The 20,292-nt window shown below is 46.6% G+C and overlaps 1 protein-coding gene across 6 annotated transcripts in view; it reads right to left on the bottom strand.

Annotated features, from left to right (window-relative positions):
- The window catches only part of Rgs6 (regulator of G protein signaling 6), a 491,090-nt gene that overhangs the window by 32,781 nt on the left and 438,017 nt on the right, over positions 1 to 20,292 (bottom strand). For all 6 annotated transcript variants that reach the window (XM_070030921.1, XM_070030920.1, XM_070030918.1 and 3 more), the window contains one exon: positions 14,939 to 15,125. In XM_070030921.1, coding sequence (XP_069887022.1) covers positions 14,939 to 15,125 — 187 coding nt within the window. The remainder of the gene's footprint in view (positions 1 to 14,938; positions 15,126 to 20,292) is intronic.

A 20,292-nucleotide genomic window follows, 5' to 3' on the forward strand; every position in this document is an offset into this window, starting at 1 on the left:
GTTGGGGGACTGTTGGTCAAAGGACCCAGGATTTCAGTTAGACAGGAGGAAGAGGCTCAAGAGGTCTACCATATATCATAAGTTCCTGAGCTCCCCGCCAAGTGCTGCACCTTTGAAAACTGCAAACAGAGGAGATTTTAAGTGGTAATCCCAAACCAAGTCTGTGAGGTAATGCATATGCTAAATTGCTTGACTTGGTTATTCCACCATGTATATACACATTAAACACTGTTTATACCATAAACATAGTTTTTACTATATTGATCAGTGAAAAAAATTAAATGCTGTGGTTACACGTAGGGTCATCTATACCCCAAAGAGTTGGGAGGGAGGGGGGAGAATGATGGGAGGGATGACATGGGTCAGAATGCACTGTGTGCATACCCTGGCGGATGTGTTGAACTGAAACCCCTTTGTACAACTACTTAAAGACAGGAATGAAGAGGAAAAAAAGAGAGAGTCCAGTTGGAATCTGCTTCCTAAGAGAACCTCATATTTACAAAAGCCAATGAGTAACCTCCCCAATGAGAATGGCTGAACCGCAAGGAATCAAGTGAACTTGCACAGTGGCTCAATGCTGAGATGACTTTGATGGGCCAGACGTGTTCTGATTTTACAAACTTCCTATGAAACACATTTCTGGAAGTTTCACATAAAAAATCCAGCCGACCCTAGTATAAATTCCTGGGGGATGAGAACAGAATGGCTTTTTAATCTTTTATAGATGCAAGTGATCATTATAGGGTCACACATTTCCTTGGATTTATATGGTGCGATGATATGGGTGTGGTTCAGGTGCTGGGAGCTTCATCTTCACTGGCAATGTTGCGTGGTGATGAAACCTTTAAGAGATAGGTAGTTGTCTCATTGGGGTTAGGGGTAGGATGCCACCTCTGGTATCCTTGGAAAGGATGAATGTAGTTCTCCCAGGGCTAGGTTAGTTCCTGCAGACGTTGCTATAAAAAGGAGAGAGACTGGCTCCTGACTACCTCCTGTTTCCTGCCTCACTCTGTAATCTCTCCTCACACATACTCCTGCCCTGAGGCTGTCTGCCATGCTGTGACAGAGCCCCAACATACATGCTGTCCAACCCTGGGATGTTCAGGTTCAATAAATGTCTTTAGTTGTTGAAGAACACCGACACAAGTATTTTTGCTAAAGTGGCAGAAAACACGCTAAATACACATAGCTGACTCGAATGCTTCGCAAGTTTGCCAGCTCTAGGCGGGTAGTGGTTTACTGTAGGCTAAAGTTTCTGTTCTCTGTATGGGAGGGAAAGGATTGCATGCCACACAAAGGAGTGCAAACAGCTTGGCTCATCGGTGTCTACAGCCCCAGAGTCCCCACGGAAGGGTGTTATGGGTTTTTGCCGTTGATTGTCATCTCTTGATGTTGATCTAGTGTTAGCTCTTAGGTAAAATGGTAACCCTGGGTGAAAATGACCTCCTGTCTCTTTTCTTGTGTCACACATCACTTCTGTCTAGGCGACAGAGCCAGGTAGCTCCTGAATCATTTGGAAATGGTCATCTTCATACTTGGACCCTCTCCAAAACCCTGTTCCAAACATGTCAACTGCTTCCGGTTTGGCTTTTCCTGGGAATCTAAATCACTGGTATTATATCTCCCACTACTCCTTCTGTTTCCACAAGAGGCCTAAGAGAACCCTTCTTAACTCAGCCCTTCTGACCTTAGCAACAAATTTCCACCCTAACTCCTATGGTCTTGTGGGCAAGAAAGGAAAGACTCTGTCCATTGAAACAGAGAAGGATAAAAAGAGGCCTAAACATGTCACCATGAAAATATTAAGCAAATATTTATTGGGTGTCAGGTACTGTGTTAGGCACTGAGGTTACAGCCAGAACAAGACAAAGAAGACTCTGTTGTCACATAGCTAAGATTCAATGGGCAAAGCAGACTTTACACCAAGAACCACATAGGCAATAGAGCTAAGGGATGCAAAAAAGAGCAAGTACAGGTGGTATGATTGCGGATAACTGGGTAGGAAAAGCTGATTGATGAACCAGAAAACTCAGGCAGGAAGACTAAGTACACCCATAAAAATGTCTCCCGATTCCATGGCGCTGGGGTGGTGTGGTATCACAGTTGTACAGTCGGACTGATTGGAATAGGAAGGATGATCTAGGGCAGGGATGGAAAGGCCAGCAAACAGAGGGAGACCAAGGAGCAGTTCAGGCCCTGCTACCTACTACCTCCCTATGTTGTATGGCCAACTCCAAAACCAGGTCTCAAGACAAAGGCGGTATGGAGAAGGGAGAGAGAGAGAGAGAGAGAGAGAGAGAGAGAGAGAGAGAGAGAGAGAGAGAGAGAGAGAGAGAGAGAGAGAGAGAGAGAGAGAGAGAGAGAGAGAGAGAGGAGAGAGAGAGAGAGGGAGGGAGAGAGAGAGAGAGAGAGAGAGAGGGAGAGAGGGAGAGGGGAGAGGGAGAGAGGGAGAGAGGGAGAGAGGGAGAGAGGGAGAGAGGGAGAGGGAGAGGGAGGGAGACAGACAGACAGAGACAGACAGAGAGAGAGCACGAGTGAGCACAATTTAGTGGACAGTGGATCTGTGAGGTGCTTCTCCCTGCCAACCCCATTGCTGACCCCTCATCATGATTATAGTCTCAAAGCATCTCCCAATGGAGCAATGAAGAATAGCACTAAGACTCAGGTCTGACCAAAAACAGAATCCCTCAGATCGCTGCCAGGGCACAAGACTTCAGCCTTCCTCTGGCCTGGACCTTCTTTACTCCTGTGAATCCCCTGCCCTGCTCCTCCTCCCCCACACCAAGAAATGCAGCCGTGGAGATCTCCAGCCATGGAACTATGTTCCTTCCTCCTTGCCAGCTTTGTCTAGGAAACACAAAGACAGTAAACAGGGGTGGGGTGTGTGTGTGTGTGTGTAGGGGGGCGGTGTTGCCGAGAGCTGTGATTTTTCTGGGAATGAGAATTAAGATCCGACTCAGGGTCTCTGGACATTTCCCAAATGCAATGAGTTTATCATTGCCAAGGACAGCAAGTGTACAAAGCTCTTGGCGGTGACCTCTACTGATTTATGAGGGGCTCTGGTTTGTTTCCCCTCTTCTGCAGACAACTGGTCTTAAGGGAAACGCAGACTTAGAATCTGCAAAGTGCAAGGGAGCCATTGGCAAGACCAGCCCAGTCTCCTCGGAGAGGGAAGTCCTACAGGGATGGAGAAAAAGAAGGTTTTTGGTTTTGCTTTTCTTTTTCAAGTCTTTGCCCCTCCTTTCCCCTTCCCCTTCCCTGTCCTCCATCTTCCTCTTCCTATCAGACAGATGACTGAGTTGCCTATGAACAGGCAGGACTGCCAGAGGTCACACTGCACCGGGGTTCAGTGCAGAGGGTCCTGCTCGGGAAAGGATGAGGCCGGTCCCCCCAACATGTGGAGAAAGCTGTGCCTAAACTACACCAGATGTCGGGGTGGGAGGGACACACACCCCTGTAGTGGGTGACAGTTGTAGTACAGGATGTCACCCTGATGAGACACACCACCTTCATTTTCCCTTCTTGGGCCAGGCTTCTCTGCAGATGGGCTTCTCTGCTTGCCTGGGCTGCTGAGGCAGAAGCGAAAACAATGGGGATCAGTGGGGTCTAGGACACACGTGGGAGCTGGAGCGAGCGAGCGAGCAGTACCCATGGCCTCCAGACTACACCTGCTACAGATCAATATTCTGCGGTGAGAGTCCTCCTTTGGAAATCTCCTTTCTGTTTAGACAAAACACAGTGTCTCTGACAGGAGATGAGGAAGGTAATTAGACAAATGCCTGGGGCTCTGGACCACAGCACGAGGGAGCAGCTGAGCCACTTGCGGATACCCTTACATCCTCCCTAGCTCTGGGCTCCGAACACAGGGAAGATCTCATCTCTCGGCTTCCGACACCCTCCTAGAGCGGGAAACCACTCAGCTGGAGCGGTGTACGGCGGCCAAGGGCCCTTGTTGTGATTTTCAAGTGTCCTATTTTTCTTCCTGCAGGTGTATGTGCCTTCTCTTTGCCCTCCATTTTTAAGCTTCCTTGGAATAACACAGAGACGTTGGGGGAGCTGCTGGACCCCTTAGGATCCCTTGAAGGGGAAGAGGAGGACAGAATGTGCTGTGTTGTGCGGGGTGATAGAAAAGGAACTGGGCTGGGTGCCAGAGGCTCAGGCTGAGGTTCCTGCTTGGCCCTTTCTAGCCCTGTCCATCTCATTTTAAATGCAGAAATGTAGAAGTGCACACACAACAAAGATTACTCTATACATCAAGGAATAATACTCTCCCATTGTGACTGTCCTTGTGGGAGATGACGTGTAGGTGAGACCGAAGGCTGGGGGACAAAGAGAGGAGAGGAGGCAGGGAGGACTGAAGAGCAAGGTCCAGCTGGACTAATTTCCCTGTGGGCACTGTTCACTCCGGAGCCAGGCCTCGTGTTTGACAGATCAGGAGACTGAATCTCCAGCAAGTGCCGTGACCTCCTCAGAGTCAATGCAGAACTGGCATGGAACCCAGTGCACACGGTCTTCCTGCGTCGAGGTAGTACTTTTCAGGGATCTTGACTTCTCATTGACTTTGATTTGGGTTTCAAAGCAGATTAGTGTTCCTTGGTTGAGATGAAGTAAGTCTCTCCAGGTGTGGTCATGGAGATTGCTCTCCCGTGCTGCATCTGAGCCATCTTAATGCCAGGCATAAACCCTGCCCACCACTCCCTTCTGAGAGCCACCCACAACCACCACCATGAGCAATGGTGATGATGGAGGTGCCCGAGTTCATGGCAAAGGTCCAGGCTCCAGACTCTTACTCACAGAAGCCACACACCACGTACCCAGCCTCCCACGCCCCTCCACGCTTGAAGGAAGTGGTGGACATCCTTTAGATCCAAGACCCCAACTGGCAAAGCACTGAGGACAGAGGGGTTAGGTAGGAAGCCATGAGTAGCAAATCTGTATCCTTGGATCTCACCTTGGAAGATACTCAACTATCTTCTACCAGAGGTTCTCTTTCAGACCTGAGGCCTCAGGTCTAAATTAGCTCATTTCAATGTGGGCCTTGTAGGACCAGATACTGCACAGTGAGAAGGTACTGAAGTCACTCACAATTCCAGCTGTGCCTGGTAAACACAGGGAAGTTCCCAAGGGGACATGGCCACCTACATAAGGTTATTGTTGCTCATGGATGCATCTGTGCATGACCATTTCAGGATCATGTGGTAATTTAATAACAACATATTGTCTGGGTTGCGTTGGCCTTCTGAGAAGAACATGGAGGCTGCCTGTTTCCACTTATCATTCAAGGTCACGAGAAGATTTAAGAGTAAATGATCATTTACCTTTCATTCTGTAATACATCTTATAAACATTCAACACCCAGCCAGAGGGCCCAGGATTTTCATGCTGTTCAAATGCTACTAGTAAATTAGGTAACATCATGGCAATTTCACTGTATGTTTTTTTTTGGGGGGGGGCAGGACTAGCTTTTTTGCTTAAGGCTGGTCCTCTAACACTTGAGCCATCCCCCCAGCTTTTTGCTGGTTAACTAGAGATACAAGTCTCTCAGAACTATGATTCCCTCAATCTCAGCTTCCTGTGTAGCTGGGATTACAGGCATGAGCCACCACTGCCTGCTGGGATGCATGGCTTTTTAACTACCCCAATGCTATGAGTATTAACTAAGAAAATCACATTCCTTTTCTTTTCCAAGGTCTTAAGATTTGCTGCAGGAAATCTGCTCAGAAGTAGCAACAAAGAAACTTTGAGATTTAATTCTCTGATTCCTTTCTCTTTAGGCATTCCTGGTCTGCGTGGTAATAAACAGAACAAGATCACCAACGACTGATTTATTCTTTTCAAAGTGTGTCCTTTCCTGGGCTGTTCATCTCCCTAGAATAACACCACCCACAGGATAAAAGGAGTAAGCAGCAAGGAGAGCTACGGCGTGCTTTATTAAGATATGTCTCACTTGGGAGTCGACCAGGAAATGCCCTCCAATTGAGGCTTAATACCAGGAAACTTGGTAGGGCCTTGTGATCCTAGCATACAATGTTGCCAGAAGCAGCACTGGGGCAAAGATGAACAGCCTTTACCAGAGCTGGAGGACTGTGACTTCTGAGTAATCTGAGCAAGCAGAAAATTGTACTCTGTGGTACTTTGGCTTTGAAATAAATCAACTGTAAGAAATTGTGCATCCTTCATCAAATAGCATTTGTTTCTTTATTTATGGTACTGGGATTTGAACTCGGGGCTTTGTGCTTGCTAGACAGGTACTCTACCACTTGAGCCATTCATATACCCTTTCCTCCACTTTTCTTTTCTGTTTATGTCTTTGTTTTGCAGTTTTGTTTTGTTTTAGTTATTTTGCAGGTGTCATCTTGGGTTTTTTGCCAAGGGCCAGCCTCAGATCTTCTTACCTATGCCTCCTACCTAGCTGGGATGGATGATAAGCATGTACCAACTTGCTCAGCCGATTGATTGATGTCTGGTCTCACGAACTTGGCCTTGAATGACGCTCTTCCTCTCTCTATCTTTTTAAGTGAAAGATGTTACCGGCATGAACCACCTCACCCTGTTTCACATTGCTTTTAAACATCCAAGTGTAAGTAGTAATAGAAAATTTAGCTAGGGGCTTCTTGTCTGCATATACTTGAGGCTGACTTTCTAAGCTCTTTTATCACCCAGACCTCATTCTGGCCTTGAGGCTCTCTTTGATCATCTATGAAGTGATGATGGTAGCTAAGTAGAGTTCTGATAATTTAGATTTAGGGCTGCTTAAGGAAGGGCCCGGCCTGTGCATCTGTATTTTGCCAGAGGCCAGTACATCTGGCACTTAGTGAGTATTCCAAATTTTGATGCATTTGGTATAATTGTAAGTTTAAGTTAGCTTGTCTTTATTGATGACCTACTCTGGTTTTTTTTTTCCCTCTCAGCTTATTCAAAGTTTAAATAAAGGGACAAATTACCCCTTCCCCCCTTTTCAATGCAAGGGATAGCTAAAAGTGTCACAATTCTCAACTGAGTTGTCAAGAAAATTGTTTTCTAAAAAAAAAAAACCCAAAACAAATCAACCCCTTCAAACCACACACAGCATTATCTTAGTATTGTAAGGTATTGTGAAAGGCAAAGAAGACCAAATTCCTGCTCTCATCAAGTCCAGAGGTCTGGATTGTTCAGAGACTCCAGGTACACAGTAGAGTGTCTTAGCTTTATTGCAGGTCAGGAAAGAGGTAGGATTGGGCAGCAAGGAAGGTGAGGTGGGAACTTGCAGAAACTAAAACCAATGAGTGTGATTGGGCCATCTGATTCGAGTGTCAATCCATTTGAGGGGCAGATTGCCCATCCAATCCTATCTCAGTGGCCTTTCTTTAATGTTTGTAAAGAATGATATTCTTTCTAGGCAGTGGTAACTCACACCTGTAATCCTAGCTACTCAGGAGACTGAGATTTGAGGATCAAGGTTCGAAGTCAGCCTGGGAAGAAACATCCATGAGGCTCTTATTTCCAATTAATAGCCAAAGTCTGGGGATAGAGGTATGGCTCAAGTGGTAGAGTACCAGCCTTGAGAGGAAAAAGACAAGAGTGCAAGGTCCTAATTCCTATCCCCAGTAGTTGGGGGAAAAATAGAATGATGTTCTTGTAGTCAGGCTCTGATGACAGAAAGCCATCTGATTTTCTGTTGTTTCTTTCAGCATAGATCTCATAGCCTTATAGATCAAGGTCCTTCAACTCAAATGGGACAATGAATATTCATATTCATGCAATGGATGGATATGGAGATAGACAAACAATTGCATGGACTCACAGACACAGTCCTTGGAACATCCTTGGATACGCAGAAGCTTTTGAAATTGAAGGCAGGCAGCTACTCTGCTGGTGACTTGACTCTCCTTTCCCTTTCAGAGGCCCTGGAGGCTCTGGAAAGAGGCTCAAGTCCTAAGAGGATGCCCTGGATTCTTTATACTTCTTGTGTTTTAATGATCTCCAAAGACAAAAAGCCAGCAAAGTCTTACGTTCCCAGCCCCTTAATTCAGATCTCTCTCCTGGCTCTGGCCCATTCTGCCTGCCACCATCTGATGCACCCCCTTCTTGTTCAAAGCCTCCATCTTGTTCCTCCTTCCTCCAGATTGAGGAAGTTCAGGTTCTCAGGTAGAAGCTCAAACACCACCTCCTACCACAACATCTAGCTCCTACACACTTTCCCTGTAAGAGCAAGCATCTTCTTGAGAGAATTTCTTTTTGAAGTTAGCTTGGAATTAAGAGACTCCAGGGAAGGATAACACCATTAATTTTTCTGAGTTCACACTTATAAATAGATAATTTTTCATTCTTTCATAGAATTTTCAGGGCTATTAGCCTTTTGGATATCTCCAAAATCCTTAGCAGGCAGTGGAGATGACATCGTTCTGATTTTGAAACTGAGGTAGCAAGCAGGTGGCAGTGTGGTCCTCTGGTGCCCTGTGGTGGATAGGCATCACTCTGTGGAATAGAGATCTGAGGCCTTCAACAAACAATTCCAGCCCATCCTCACCAGGCTGAATCTGTCACATTGGAGCATCAGTAAACAGCTGAGGGCTATGGTCACAGCCCACAGACCTTTATGGAAGATTGGGTCTGGGCCCAAATTAAAAAAAAAAAAAAGCCAAATGGATCAGCAAAACAGCAGTGCAAATATGGGGACCTTGCCCATGCTGAGTGGGCAGCTTGTGAAATATTTCCACAAGAAGCCAGCATAGGTAATTAACTTTCTCTAATAGCGCATGTGGCCAAATTAAAAAGACCCCAGACCCCAATGAACGAGTGCATAGATCTGGCCGTGTCACTCAGTCTACTACAATATGAACATTGTGACAGATTGAGATAGTCCCAGAACTCCTGATCTCAACGCTGGGAAGGGAGTGGGCGAGTTCTAAAGGTATAAGCAAACAGAGGGGAGGAAGTTTAGAGAAAGAAGGATCAAGAGCCTGAATGCTGGCTCCAGGCCCCCTTCTGGGGACATAAGTTTCTCCAGGTCTTGGTGACAACTGAAGCCCTGAGCACTAAGCATTTGGGCACAGGTGTGGGATGAGCCAGAGATGATTGGCAAGCAAGTTGGGAGATCTGCATGCAAAGCTTTGCTGCCATGCATGGCTGCTATGGATTTTAACCTTCCTTCCCTGGAAACTTCTGCCCTACTTCCACTTTGCAGGCAACCCCTGCTGGAAAGGGAAGGCAGTGGGAGTTTCCTGCCCCACCCCCAACATCTGTGGGAACTCTCAACTCCCCTCCAACTTCTGCTGGAATTCTCAACTGCCACCACAGAAATGTTTGAAGGAATTGCTGTGTTGCTGCTACAGCCCCCAAATGACTTTTGCTCTGTCTCTCATGCCTACCAGAGAGTAACCATTCCTAACCCCTTTTTTTGGGGGGGGGCATGTAGGGGGAGCAAGGCATACTTGCTCATTTGTGTTATTGTTATACTGTAGCTACTTTCATTTGGTAAGATTGAATAAGTGTGACATAGCCCATATGACTTACTATACCTAAATATCTGGCCCTTGACAGAAAAAAAAAAAAAAAGGTTTAGCTTTCAATTTTCCCCTATGCAAAAGGTAGAATCATCTTATTTGCATAATCATGCTGTTAAGGGACTAAATTTGAGTCCCACCAAAATGCATATTGTTGAAGGCCTAAGCCCCAGTGGAGGGCTGGCTTTGGGAGATGTCAGCATCTGAATAGGAGGTGTTCCCCAGGCAGGAATGTGTTAAAGCCTAGGCCTCCAGCTGTGGCCCTATTTTGCAAGCTTCTAGAAAGTTCACTGAAGTGAGGCCTAGTTAGAGGACATAGGTCACTGGGAGCAAATCATCAGGGGTATCTTATCCCCAGCCCTTTCCTGTCTCCTTCTCTCTGCTTCCTGGTAGTCAGGATGTGAACTACTCTGCTAGGCCACACCTTCCCTGCCATGATGGACTGACACCTCTGAACCCCTGAGCCAGAACGAATCTCTCCTAAAAGATGGTCTCAGGGACTGCACAAGCAGTTCAGATGAGATCATGAGGGCTGAGCTTTGTCATAGGATCCATGTCCTTGTAAAAGCAGGAAGAGAGACAAGAGTGCTCTCTACTACTAGCTGTAAAGTTCACCAAAAGGAGACTGCCATATGGTTCACCAGGAAAGAGTTTATGGGGGATGGGGGGGAGCATAATTACCGGCCTACATAAGATGAAGGGTGTAGGGGAAGGGAAAGGGGGGGGGGGAGGGGAAGGGAAGGGAAAGGCTGCAAGGGGTAGAGCTAATGATGGAGATTGACTATATAGGGAAGTGTGGCCACAGCAATGATCTCAGAGCCTAGGGAACCTCCCATGGCCCCCAGATGCTGGGAGGGGACTTCTAGGGACAGGGCTACATGTGCCCCTTGGAAGAACAAGGGAAGGGCCATTTTTCTGGGACAGAAACCTAACACTAGGAAGAACATATATAGAAGGCAGCCATCTAGAAGCAGGGAGAAGACCCTCACCAGGAACCAAACCTGTTAGTATCCTCACCTTGGAGCTCTCAGCTTCTAGAACTGTGATAGAGAAACGTTTGTTGTTTAGGCTACTCACTCTGTGATACCTTGTTAGAGTAGGTGGTGTGGACCTACTGCATACCTATGCTATACACTGCGAAAGGGAACACAGATGGCCACCAATGCATGATGGATGATTCCATCTGTAATATTTTAATTGTGCAGTGGCATCCAAACCATATGAATTCAGTGAGAACTTTACTTTGAACTTCATTATTTTCTCAGGCCGTATGATCACATGGTGGGAAATAACCAGTAGTCTTCTTGTACTGTTACTGAGCTATGATGTTTGGCAAGTGTATTAAATATATTTATATTAAATGCATATTTTTGTTCTGTACTGGTACTGGGGTATGAATTAAGGACCTACGTGATGTTCCTGAGCTATTTTGCTTAAGGCCAGCTAGTGCTCTACCATTTGAACCACAATTCCACTTTGGTCTTTTTGCTGGTTAGTTGGAGATAAGTTTCTTGGATTTGTCTGCTGGGGCTGGCTTTGAACCTTCATCCTCAGATCTCAATGTCCTGAGTAACTAAAATTATAGGCATGAATCACCCGTGCCTGGCTTTAAATACATTTTTAAGTATTGTCAATTTGACATAAATTTATTGGGATGAAACGCTGTTATAAATCAAGGAGCATCTGCATGCCATAAATAGGGGGTGCTTCTGGCTGTGCTATGATGTGAAATTATTTGACTTTTTCTCTAAAGATGTTGAACATAGAATGAAAAAGAATATCAACAATATTAGGACATGAACTAGCCAACATACTTGCCCTATCTGTGGTCACTGGTAGTAGTTGACATGCAAATCTATTTGACCTTTGTTTGACCCCAGCCCTCTTCATGTTTGGATTCCACTGTATTCCTACCCTACAAAGAAGAAAAGAAAGATTCACTGGGCTTTGGTGGCTTACATCTATAATCCTAGCTATTCAGGAGGCTGAAACCTGAGGATCATGGTTCAAAGCCAGCCTGGGCAAGAAAGATGAGACTCTTATCTCTGATAAACACACCCAAAAAAGCTGGAAGTAGAGCTGTAACTCAAGTGGTAGTACACTAGCCTTGAGCAAAAATGCTCAGGGACAGAGGTCAGGCAGAGAGAGAGAGAGAGGGGGAGAGAGAGAGAGAGAGAGAGAGAGAGACAGACAGAGACAGACAGACAGACAGACAGACAGACAGACAGACAGACACAGACAGACAGACAGAGACAGACAGAGACAGAGAGACAGGGACAGAGAGAGAGACAGATAGAGAGACAGAGAGAGAAAGAGAGAGAGAGACTGCTAGTAAGAAGTGCTTTATGTGTATTCATGGTGGAACATACTTAAGAAGCAAGAAGGAGCAGGCTGAAGGTTGGAATTGGTTTTAGGAAGAGTGTTTTATTTGAATCTGGGGAAGATCAATCCTATCCTAACAGATAATGAGGATGTTAGATCTCAGTCAGTCTCCTTAAGTCTACTCTACCTCAGGAGATTGCTGTGGAAATGATACACAGTGTGTTTGAAAGTACTTGGAAAACTGCCGAGCACTTTTAAAGGCTAGTTACAAGGATGTGTTGACTTTTGAGTTTGCCATCAAATCTTTCTTCAGTTAGTGAGAAACAACATGAATACCCAGGAGAACTGACTGACTACAGGTTGGCACTTCATACAATGGAATACTACACAATAGTCAAGGGGCCAGGCAGTCTCCATGTTGCTGACTGCTTTGCAGACACGCAGGATAAAGCAAATGAGTAATTATGAGTAATTATCCATGATGTCCTTGAGAAGAGAAGGACTGGTGTAAGAAAGAAGACGTTGAATAAAAACCCCATGCCTCGGAATTAAAAGCATGAACACCAGCTCATGATCTATCTTTTAACAATTCATTCCTTAGCCCATCCCCTAATAAAGCCTGGACGCAATGAACAATCTAAGTATACAGAGTAGGGCCTACACCAGGGCTTCTAAAATCTATTTTCTATGACGAGGAATGGGGTCCATGGAGACATAGTTTCTTCCTGGTGTAGAGGGGAAAAAAATAGTTGAATCTCCTAATTTCTTTGCTATCAAAGACTAATAAAGTCATGATAGAAGGATCCAACTGCTCAGAGATGGCACGATCCAAGCATCAATAGGTAGATGTCATACCAGCTTCTTGGGAGGTGGAGACACAAGGATCACAACTTGAGGCCAGCTCTCTACCACCCACCCACACCCACCACACCCACACCCACCACACCCACACCCACCAAACCCCCCCCCCCCCACACCCACCCCCCTCACACACATGAAGAATGAGACTGTACCTAAAAAACAAATTACAAGCCAAAGGGCTGATGGTCTAGCTTACTGGTAGAACACTTTGCCTAGCAAGCAAGAGACCTTGAGTTCAAACAAAACAAAACATGCAACAACAACAACAACAAAATCAAATGCACATAGGTTTACAAGTATTCCTAAGTTTACAAGTATATTAAGAACAAAACAAGATGTTAAGTGAAATGAACCCCAAGATAGGGACACAACTTGTCTTCTCTTTCTTGCTATTGTTTTTCATGTAGCTAAAAGGTACTATGTGATTTTTTTTGGTTTCTTTGTATGTTCTTCCCCCATGGTATAACCCCTGTTTTCACTGTATTTGATGTCGGTGCCCTACATCTTGTAGATACATTTTTCTAATTTGGGGAGGGGAAGGGAAATAACAAAATGCTGAAACAAGGATACAGGTTGACCTATTGTAACAATGACATGTGCACTATACTATGTTGAAAACGAACTTTACAACTTGGGATGGGGGGAGGGTTGGGGAGGTGGGGAGGGAAGGGATGGTAGGGGAAAAACAAAGGAGGAGGTAACAATGTTCGATAGGAAATGTACTCATTACCTTATTCATGTAACTGTAACCCCTCTGTATACTATTTTTACCATTAAAAACATTAAGAAGAAAAGAACAACACAAATTACTAATTGGTCACCATGGTTAGATGATAGCAAAGTTCTTGTTACACTAGCAGTTATAAAGGGAAAGAATCAACTGTCTATTTTCCTTGCTTACATGAACCTCAGAACTAGTTAATCAAATAGTAGTTCCAGCTCTGCAGCCCTGTGGAAGACTGTGAGGAGGTGGGAGGAACTAGAAATCATGGGGCAGGAAGTAAGAGAGCGATCTGCTGTTTATCTTTAGAAATGGCCCCTCTCGGCCTGCTGTGTGGGGTTTCTGTGACTTTGGCCCTTTAGTCAGCCTCTACAGCATCTGTGAACATTCCAACGGTGCCCTGCGGGGTTGCCAGGCCCTCTTATAGGTTTGCTTTTGCCCTGGTGTCCACCTCTGTGGGTTCTTCTCAGATGGCTGAAATGGTCCCTTTACTGGTCTCACCCATAACCTTGTTGAGGACAGGGGCTTTTGTCTGCTCCTGCAGCATCTCATCAGATAGTCCAGAGCCTGGACTATGGCGATGCTAAAAATATATGAACTGAAGCCAGGTGACGGTGGCTCATGCCTATAATCCTAGCTACTCGAGATTTGAGGATCGCAGTTTGAAGCCAGCCCAGGCAGAAAAGTCCCCGTGAGACTCTTGTCTCCAATTAACAACTCAAAAAATGGAAAGTCGAGTTGTGGCTCAAAGTGGTAGCATGCTAGTCTTAAGCAAAAGAGCTCACGGATAGGGCCCAGCCCCCTCCACATGTGTGTGTAAACATATACATATATGTGTGTGTATGTATACATATACATATATATACATATACATATATATGTGTGTTATGGTGGTTATGAGGGCGGATTCCAGACAGACTTGAGTCTCTTTGTCCTGCTAGCTCACTCTACCTATTTTATTGATTCTACATTTCCAGAGTCGCTACTGACCTGTTATGAGTTTTCAGATTTTACAAAACATGTTGAGGCTTTTCTGGAAAAGATCAAATATGTACAGATGGTCTCCAGTTTATAGTGATTGGAATTTGGTTTTTTGACTTTACAAGAGGTTGTAAGTGACAAGCATTCAATGAAAGCTGTATTTCAAACATTGGATCTTCTTCTGGGCTAGCAGTATGCAGTGTGATCCTGTCTCCAGATTCTAGGCTCCCAGTCAGCCACATCCTCACGCAGAGACACATCCAGTCACCTACGGGGTGCTGGGTATGCTCAGCTTTGATAGGTAGATTACATGCATCTTCAGCTTATGATACTTCAACTTATGATGGGTTTAGCAGGATGATTCACTCCATCTATCATACGCTGAGGAGCACGTGTAATTATACACTTCTGTTTTGATGTAACAATGAAAACAATCTTGGAGTTTCACTGTATGCCCATCTGGGGATGGTTTCTACTGATTGACTTAGTCAATCAGTTGGACTTGGACTTGTGTTAAAAGGGACAAAGAAGACCCTACAAAAGAACCATCCTGAGTAGAGAAACAAACCTGAGCATCTTCAAACGTGTATCTGCCGCCATCTTTGACATTCTGACTGGTTATCTCATAGCTGTGAGAATCCAGGTTGATGGCACTTGGGGCTCCTGGAGCCAGAAATTCTTGCCAGATTTCTTCTACCCTTCTGGCCACATCCTGGAGGGGTTGTTTTTTGAGCTCTTGGACGGCCAGCCAGAACCTGGAATGGAAAGCAGAAACAGACAATTCTATCTGGGCACCTAGCAAATGCTATATATAATTTGATGCCACATATGAGTCACAAAGACCACGGAGCAGGGGGAGAGAGGGACTTCAGAAAGTACAAAGAACTCATTGGAAGATCAACAAACTCCTGGCAACCAACAAAAGTCCAAAGATTTCTCAGCTTCAGAGCCATTGCCATTTCAAGATGGGTGATTTTTGTTTTTAAAAGTGGTAGTAGTGGAGTTGTCCTATGCCTTGTAGAATGTTAAACAGCAGCTATGATCTCTGTTCATCAGATGTCATTGTACTCCCCAAGTTAGGACAACGGAAGATGTCTCCAAATGTTGCCAGATGCATTTGGTGAGGTTAAAAAAAACCTACCTGGTTGAGATTGGTGTTAAAGACAGATAAATCAAGTTGTTCACAATTGTGTTTAACATAGTGCAGGGCTTACAGTACGTGGACAATAATGACACTTGGATGGAAGGTGGGCTTGTCTGGCACAATGGGATATACATGAGAGACATGTCTACCAAGAGATTCTCCAGAGAGGACCACGGGAAAATCTCTACGCATCACCCTTAGCATTTGAGAAGGAACTGCCATCATCACAGCGTCCTATGAGCATCTCTCTGCTGAGAGTAGCAGCAACCACACTCACAGCCTGAACAGCAACTCCCAAGTCCCGAGGACCACATTTCAGCAGGAACCAGAGCTGGACAAACCAATTCCCCAACAGTAAGAGGCTAGGTCCAATGATAGGTGGTTCTGACAGCTAATCTAGTCAATGAAAGGTGATGACAAAAGAAATTGAAACCACACATGGTGGTTTGAGCGTCATTCAAAGCAAGATGCACTTGTTTGAGAAAAAAAAAAATAATAAAATAGATAAAAAAAAAAAAAAAAAAAAAAAGGTTAGGCATGTGTTCCTGTTGCTGTTCAGACATGTCAAATGAATGGCCTGAAGGCGCCACTCAGTGGCCAACTGGGGTAATGCAGGCCCATTTCCGTAAGAACAGATCTGTGTTGGTTTTCATAATGAATGCTGGACTCCAGGTCTCCCCCTGATTTAGGATTCTGATGATGTCCTTAATGAAAACCTTCACAGCTCTCTCATGGATCCTGAAGAACCAAGAGAAATGCAGAGAAGGTGACAACAGCCCTTGATAAGAACAATGGGGAGCCTGGTTATGATGATGTCTTGATGTACCTTTCTAGGTGCCTCAATTCTCATCTGTGAAACTGGCACCAAGCATAGGCTTACAAAATTCCCATCCCGACTTAACTCAGTTACCAAAGGCATGCATGGGTGCTGAGGAGGGTCAGTGACACCCACAGGCTCAACTCTCCCAGCTTGACCCCAAATTTCAAGCTTCCTCCTCTAGGAGTTTCCAGGGCTCTTGCTAACGCTGTCAACCATCTTCTGCCTGTCTTCTTAAAATGATTATTATCTTTAAGTAGTTGTACAAAGGGGCTTCAGTTCATCCCCTTCCTTCAACCCCAGCCCTCCTACTTTCTACCCCCAGGGCCTTGGAACCATGTTCTTTCCATTACCAGGGAGAAGAGAAGGTGTAACTGTTCTTTAGAGGGACGAGGGCTTTGCAGCACACACTGCTACTGCCCATGGGCAGGTGGACAGCGGCCCACCCAGGATGTTGCCTCTGGGCTGAGGCTCTGTCTGGCTGCAAGCAACTTTCCAGATCAGCGTCCTTCCCTGCGATGTCTCAGCGATGGACGCCCCTGAGTGATTTCCTGTCCCCTCCATCAATGCCATGTGGGATGCCATCTTCTGGCAGCTCTGTGGCTTGCTTTAGTCTGCTCTGAGGAGGCGCTTTGGAGCCCCTCTGGGAAGGCTCCGATGACTCTCTAGACTTCCCTTTGTGTATAGAGAAAGTTGAAAGGCTGGAGCTGGTGGGCCAGATTTAATAAACATTGACATACAAATCCAGAGGCTTCCTCTGTTAGCTAAAACTGTGGATGGATCCAAAAGCTCCACCTGGGATCATGGGAGGAAGGGGAGAAGGGGAGGAGAGGCGGAGATGGGAGAAAGTAGAAGAGGGATAAGGAGTAAGGGCAACATCTTTCAACTGCTTTCTCTCCCTGAAGAGGTAGGGATGCAGCCCAGCCTTCTGTTTGCCTTGAGCATGACCTGCCTCCTCCCTCCCAGACGACAGCAAAACCGCAGTCACAGCAGCATCTTGACGCCCCATATGTATTTACCATCACAGCTTCGAAAAACCCTTTGTGCCCATTTGAAATTCAGAACAGGCTCTAGTGTGTGTTTGCTATCTTCCAGCTGCACAGTCCTGAGCTCCCAGCTCAGGCCAACCCTCCCTCCCCCAAAGAACCACGAAAGCATCTCTCTGCATAGCTACTGCGCATGGGTGGCCCACTGAGGCTCCAGAAGCTCTGGCTCTTATCAAAAGCCTGCAGGCCCTGTCCCTCTGAGGACGTGGAGGGGCTTCCAATGCCAGCCGCAGCGTCAAATCCACCCATCCTGCACTAAGCCCCCATGGCTGGCAGCAGAGGACAGCAGGCCTGGACACAGGGGGCTCTGGGGTGTGGGAAGACCACCTGTCCTGCTGCCCCCTGCCAATCCTCAGATCAGCAGGAAGCCACCTGCCCGTGTGCTGGCATTTGATCTGTGTTGACGGCTTAGCAATGAATGTAGGTGGGGACACCAGCCTTGAGGGAAGGCAGCTAGGCTCCAGAAACACTGGCTGGGCAAGGCGCTGGTGGCTTATGTCTGTCATCTGAGCACTACTCAGGAGGCTCAGATCTGAGGATTATAGGTTGAAGCCAACCTGGGCAGGAAAGTCTATGAGACTCTTCCCTTCAGTTAACCGCCTAGATGCTGGGAGTAGAGCTGTGACACAAGGGGTAGAGCCTTGGGACAGCATCTAAGTTTGGAGTTCAAGCCCTAGTACTGACACAAAAAAAATAAATTAAAAAAAAGAAAGACACACTTGCTGGAGCCATCCTAGTGGATGGGACTACCATGTGGGTCTCCTTTCTTCCTGAATGCTGATAGGCTGGCTGGAGCAAGAGAAACCCGGAGTCATTCATCCTCTCCAGCCTGCTCAGAGGCCTGAGCAGTCCCTCAGTTACCAGCTTACCTATTTTGTTTTTTCTCACAAAGTAGAATTTCCAGGAGTTAGAAAACACAGCTTTGGCATTGTTCTGGGGATAAGCAAATTCGACAACAGAACGAAGCATTTCTGTGTCCTCTGCTGGCCAGCCAGGGGTGGAGGACAGTGGATTAAACAATTTTGTCTCACGTTGGGCTGAGATTTCTCACTGGCAACCACCATGGTGAGGCGCCGTGGAAGCTGAGCTCTGTTCCTGGGCAGTGGCCAGATGGCTGCCAACGTGCAAGGCATTGTGGGAGACACTGGACTCCCATTCATCATGGGTTTGGTTAGTGGTGGGGCGGGGGGATCCTGTGGGGCCTAGTGAACCTTTGGAAGTCTTCCTAAGGACTTGGGGCAACGACTGGAGATGGAGCACTCCAGGCAAACCTGGCACTTCCCCTGGGCTCTCTTTTAATTGCCTCTCCTTGCACAGAGCTGACACAGTGTGGACCTAGCATCATCAATCTGCAGGTTAGAAGAAGCACTCCATTCTCTCGGGCGACGACGTCACAGCTCATAAAAAATGTACAGGGAGGGGGTGGGAGTGGGGGGGGGAATGCTCTTTGTTGCAGGTTTTGATTTTTAACTCATGCCCTACCATACCACAGAAGGTGTCAAGCCAGGGAAGGCAAAGGTTTGTACAGGGGACACTGTGTAGGGTAACTGTCACCGTGCTTGGAAAAGTCACCATGCCGGTGATGATTCGGTGACACTTCCTGTTTGAAGAATGAAATGGTTCCCACCTGATGGGTGAGGAATCGTACTCATTCCGCACTCCCTGCCAGCAGACAGCTGCCTTGCGGGGTCCCACACCGGGGCTCAGGGTAGTTCACAAGGACAGGCAGCCTGTCATTGGGGGGTGGCAGCCCTCTCGCACCTCAGGCTCTCTCAGAAGGAAAGGTCAGATTTTTATACCATCAGAGAATGCTTTACTTGAATGGCATAGAAGAGACTTTAGGGCTCCTTCTCCCTCGCCCTTCAGCAGCTCGGCTCTTTCTCAGACACTCCGTGAGGGGATGCGGGACACAAGTGGGAGAGGCAGGTTGGAATAGATCCAGTTGGGTTTGAGTCAGACTCTCCTTCCCTCCTCTAGTCCTCTGATCCGAGCAACCTGAGCTCTTGACCAATCCTGAAAGAAGGGTCAACTGCAATAGAGCCAACAGCACCAAAGGGCAGGACCCTCAATTGAGTGATTCACGTTATGTGGTTCCCTGGGCTGCTATGCTTGTGCAGGGCTGCAGCGGAAATACACCTGCCTGGCCACACACGGCCACCTTGGGTGAACCATAAACCGATCTTCTCCAAATCCTTGGGGCCTGTGTCATGAGAGGTGATGAGCCAATACTGTGTGGCTACAGGAATGAACAGAGGACAAAAGGAGCGATGCTAGGACCCAAGGGTCCTATAGTCGTGACTTAAAACCGAGACTTTACCCTCTATATCCAGTCATGCTAGATATCATAACCATGGAATCTGGGACTCCAGAAAGGGTTTTAGAAGTCCTAAGCCACACTTTCTCTCTTTGTCCCCCTTTGTTGTCATGGATCAGAGAGGTCCCTCTTTATGTCTGGATTTACGTGTGCATGCTGGGTGTGAGCACGTTCTCATGCATACAGGTAAATTTCTTTCATCCCAGATTGCACTGTGGCCCTCCTGGGTAAAGAGCTGGCAGAGACCCAGCTGGTGATGGCAGGAAGTGTTGAGCGCCTGCCAGGGCCATACTGCTCAGTGCACATGGGGCCCTGTGTCATGCGTATTGTCTGAACCGAGCCTGATGTCATAGGTGGCCCTGGCTACATGGTAGCTTTCCAGAATGAACACCCTGGACCCGGCAAGGTGACAGCTGAGAGAGTAGATGCTCCTAGAGTTCTCACAGTGATGAGGACCCGGTGGTCATCCTTCAGACTCCCTGTAAGAGTGCAGGGGGAAGAGGCCCATGCATGGGCTGGGAAACAGTCAGGCAGAGTTGCTGCTATACCAACTGCATCTTGGGGACCAAAGGTGGCTAGGGATGAGGAGGGTGAGAAGGAA

The sequence above is a fragment of the Dipodomys merriami genome, unplaced genomic scaffold (genome assembly GCF_024711535.1).
Source record: "Dipodomys merriami isolate MVZ:Mamm:240054 unplaced genomic scaffold, mDipMer1.0.p SCAF_1, whole genome shotgun sequence".
NCBI classification, from domain to species: Eukaryota; Metazoa; Chordata; class Mammalia; order Rodentia; family Heteromyidae; genus Dipodomys; species Dipodomys merriami.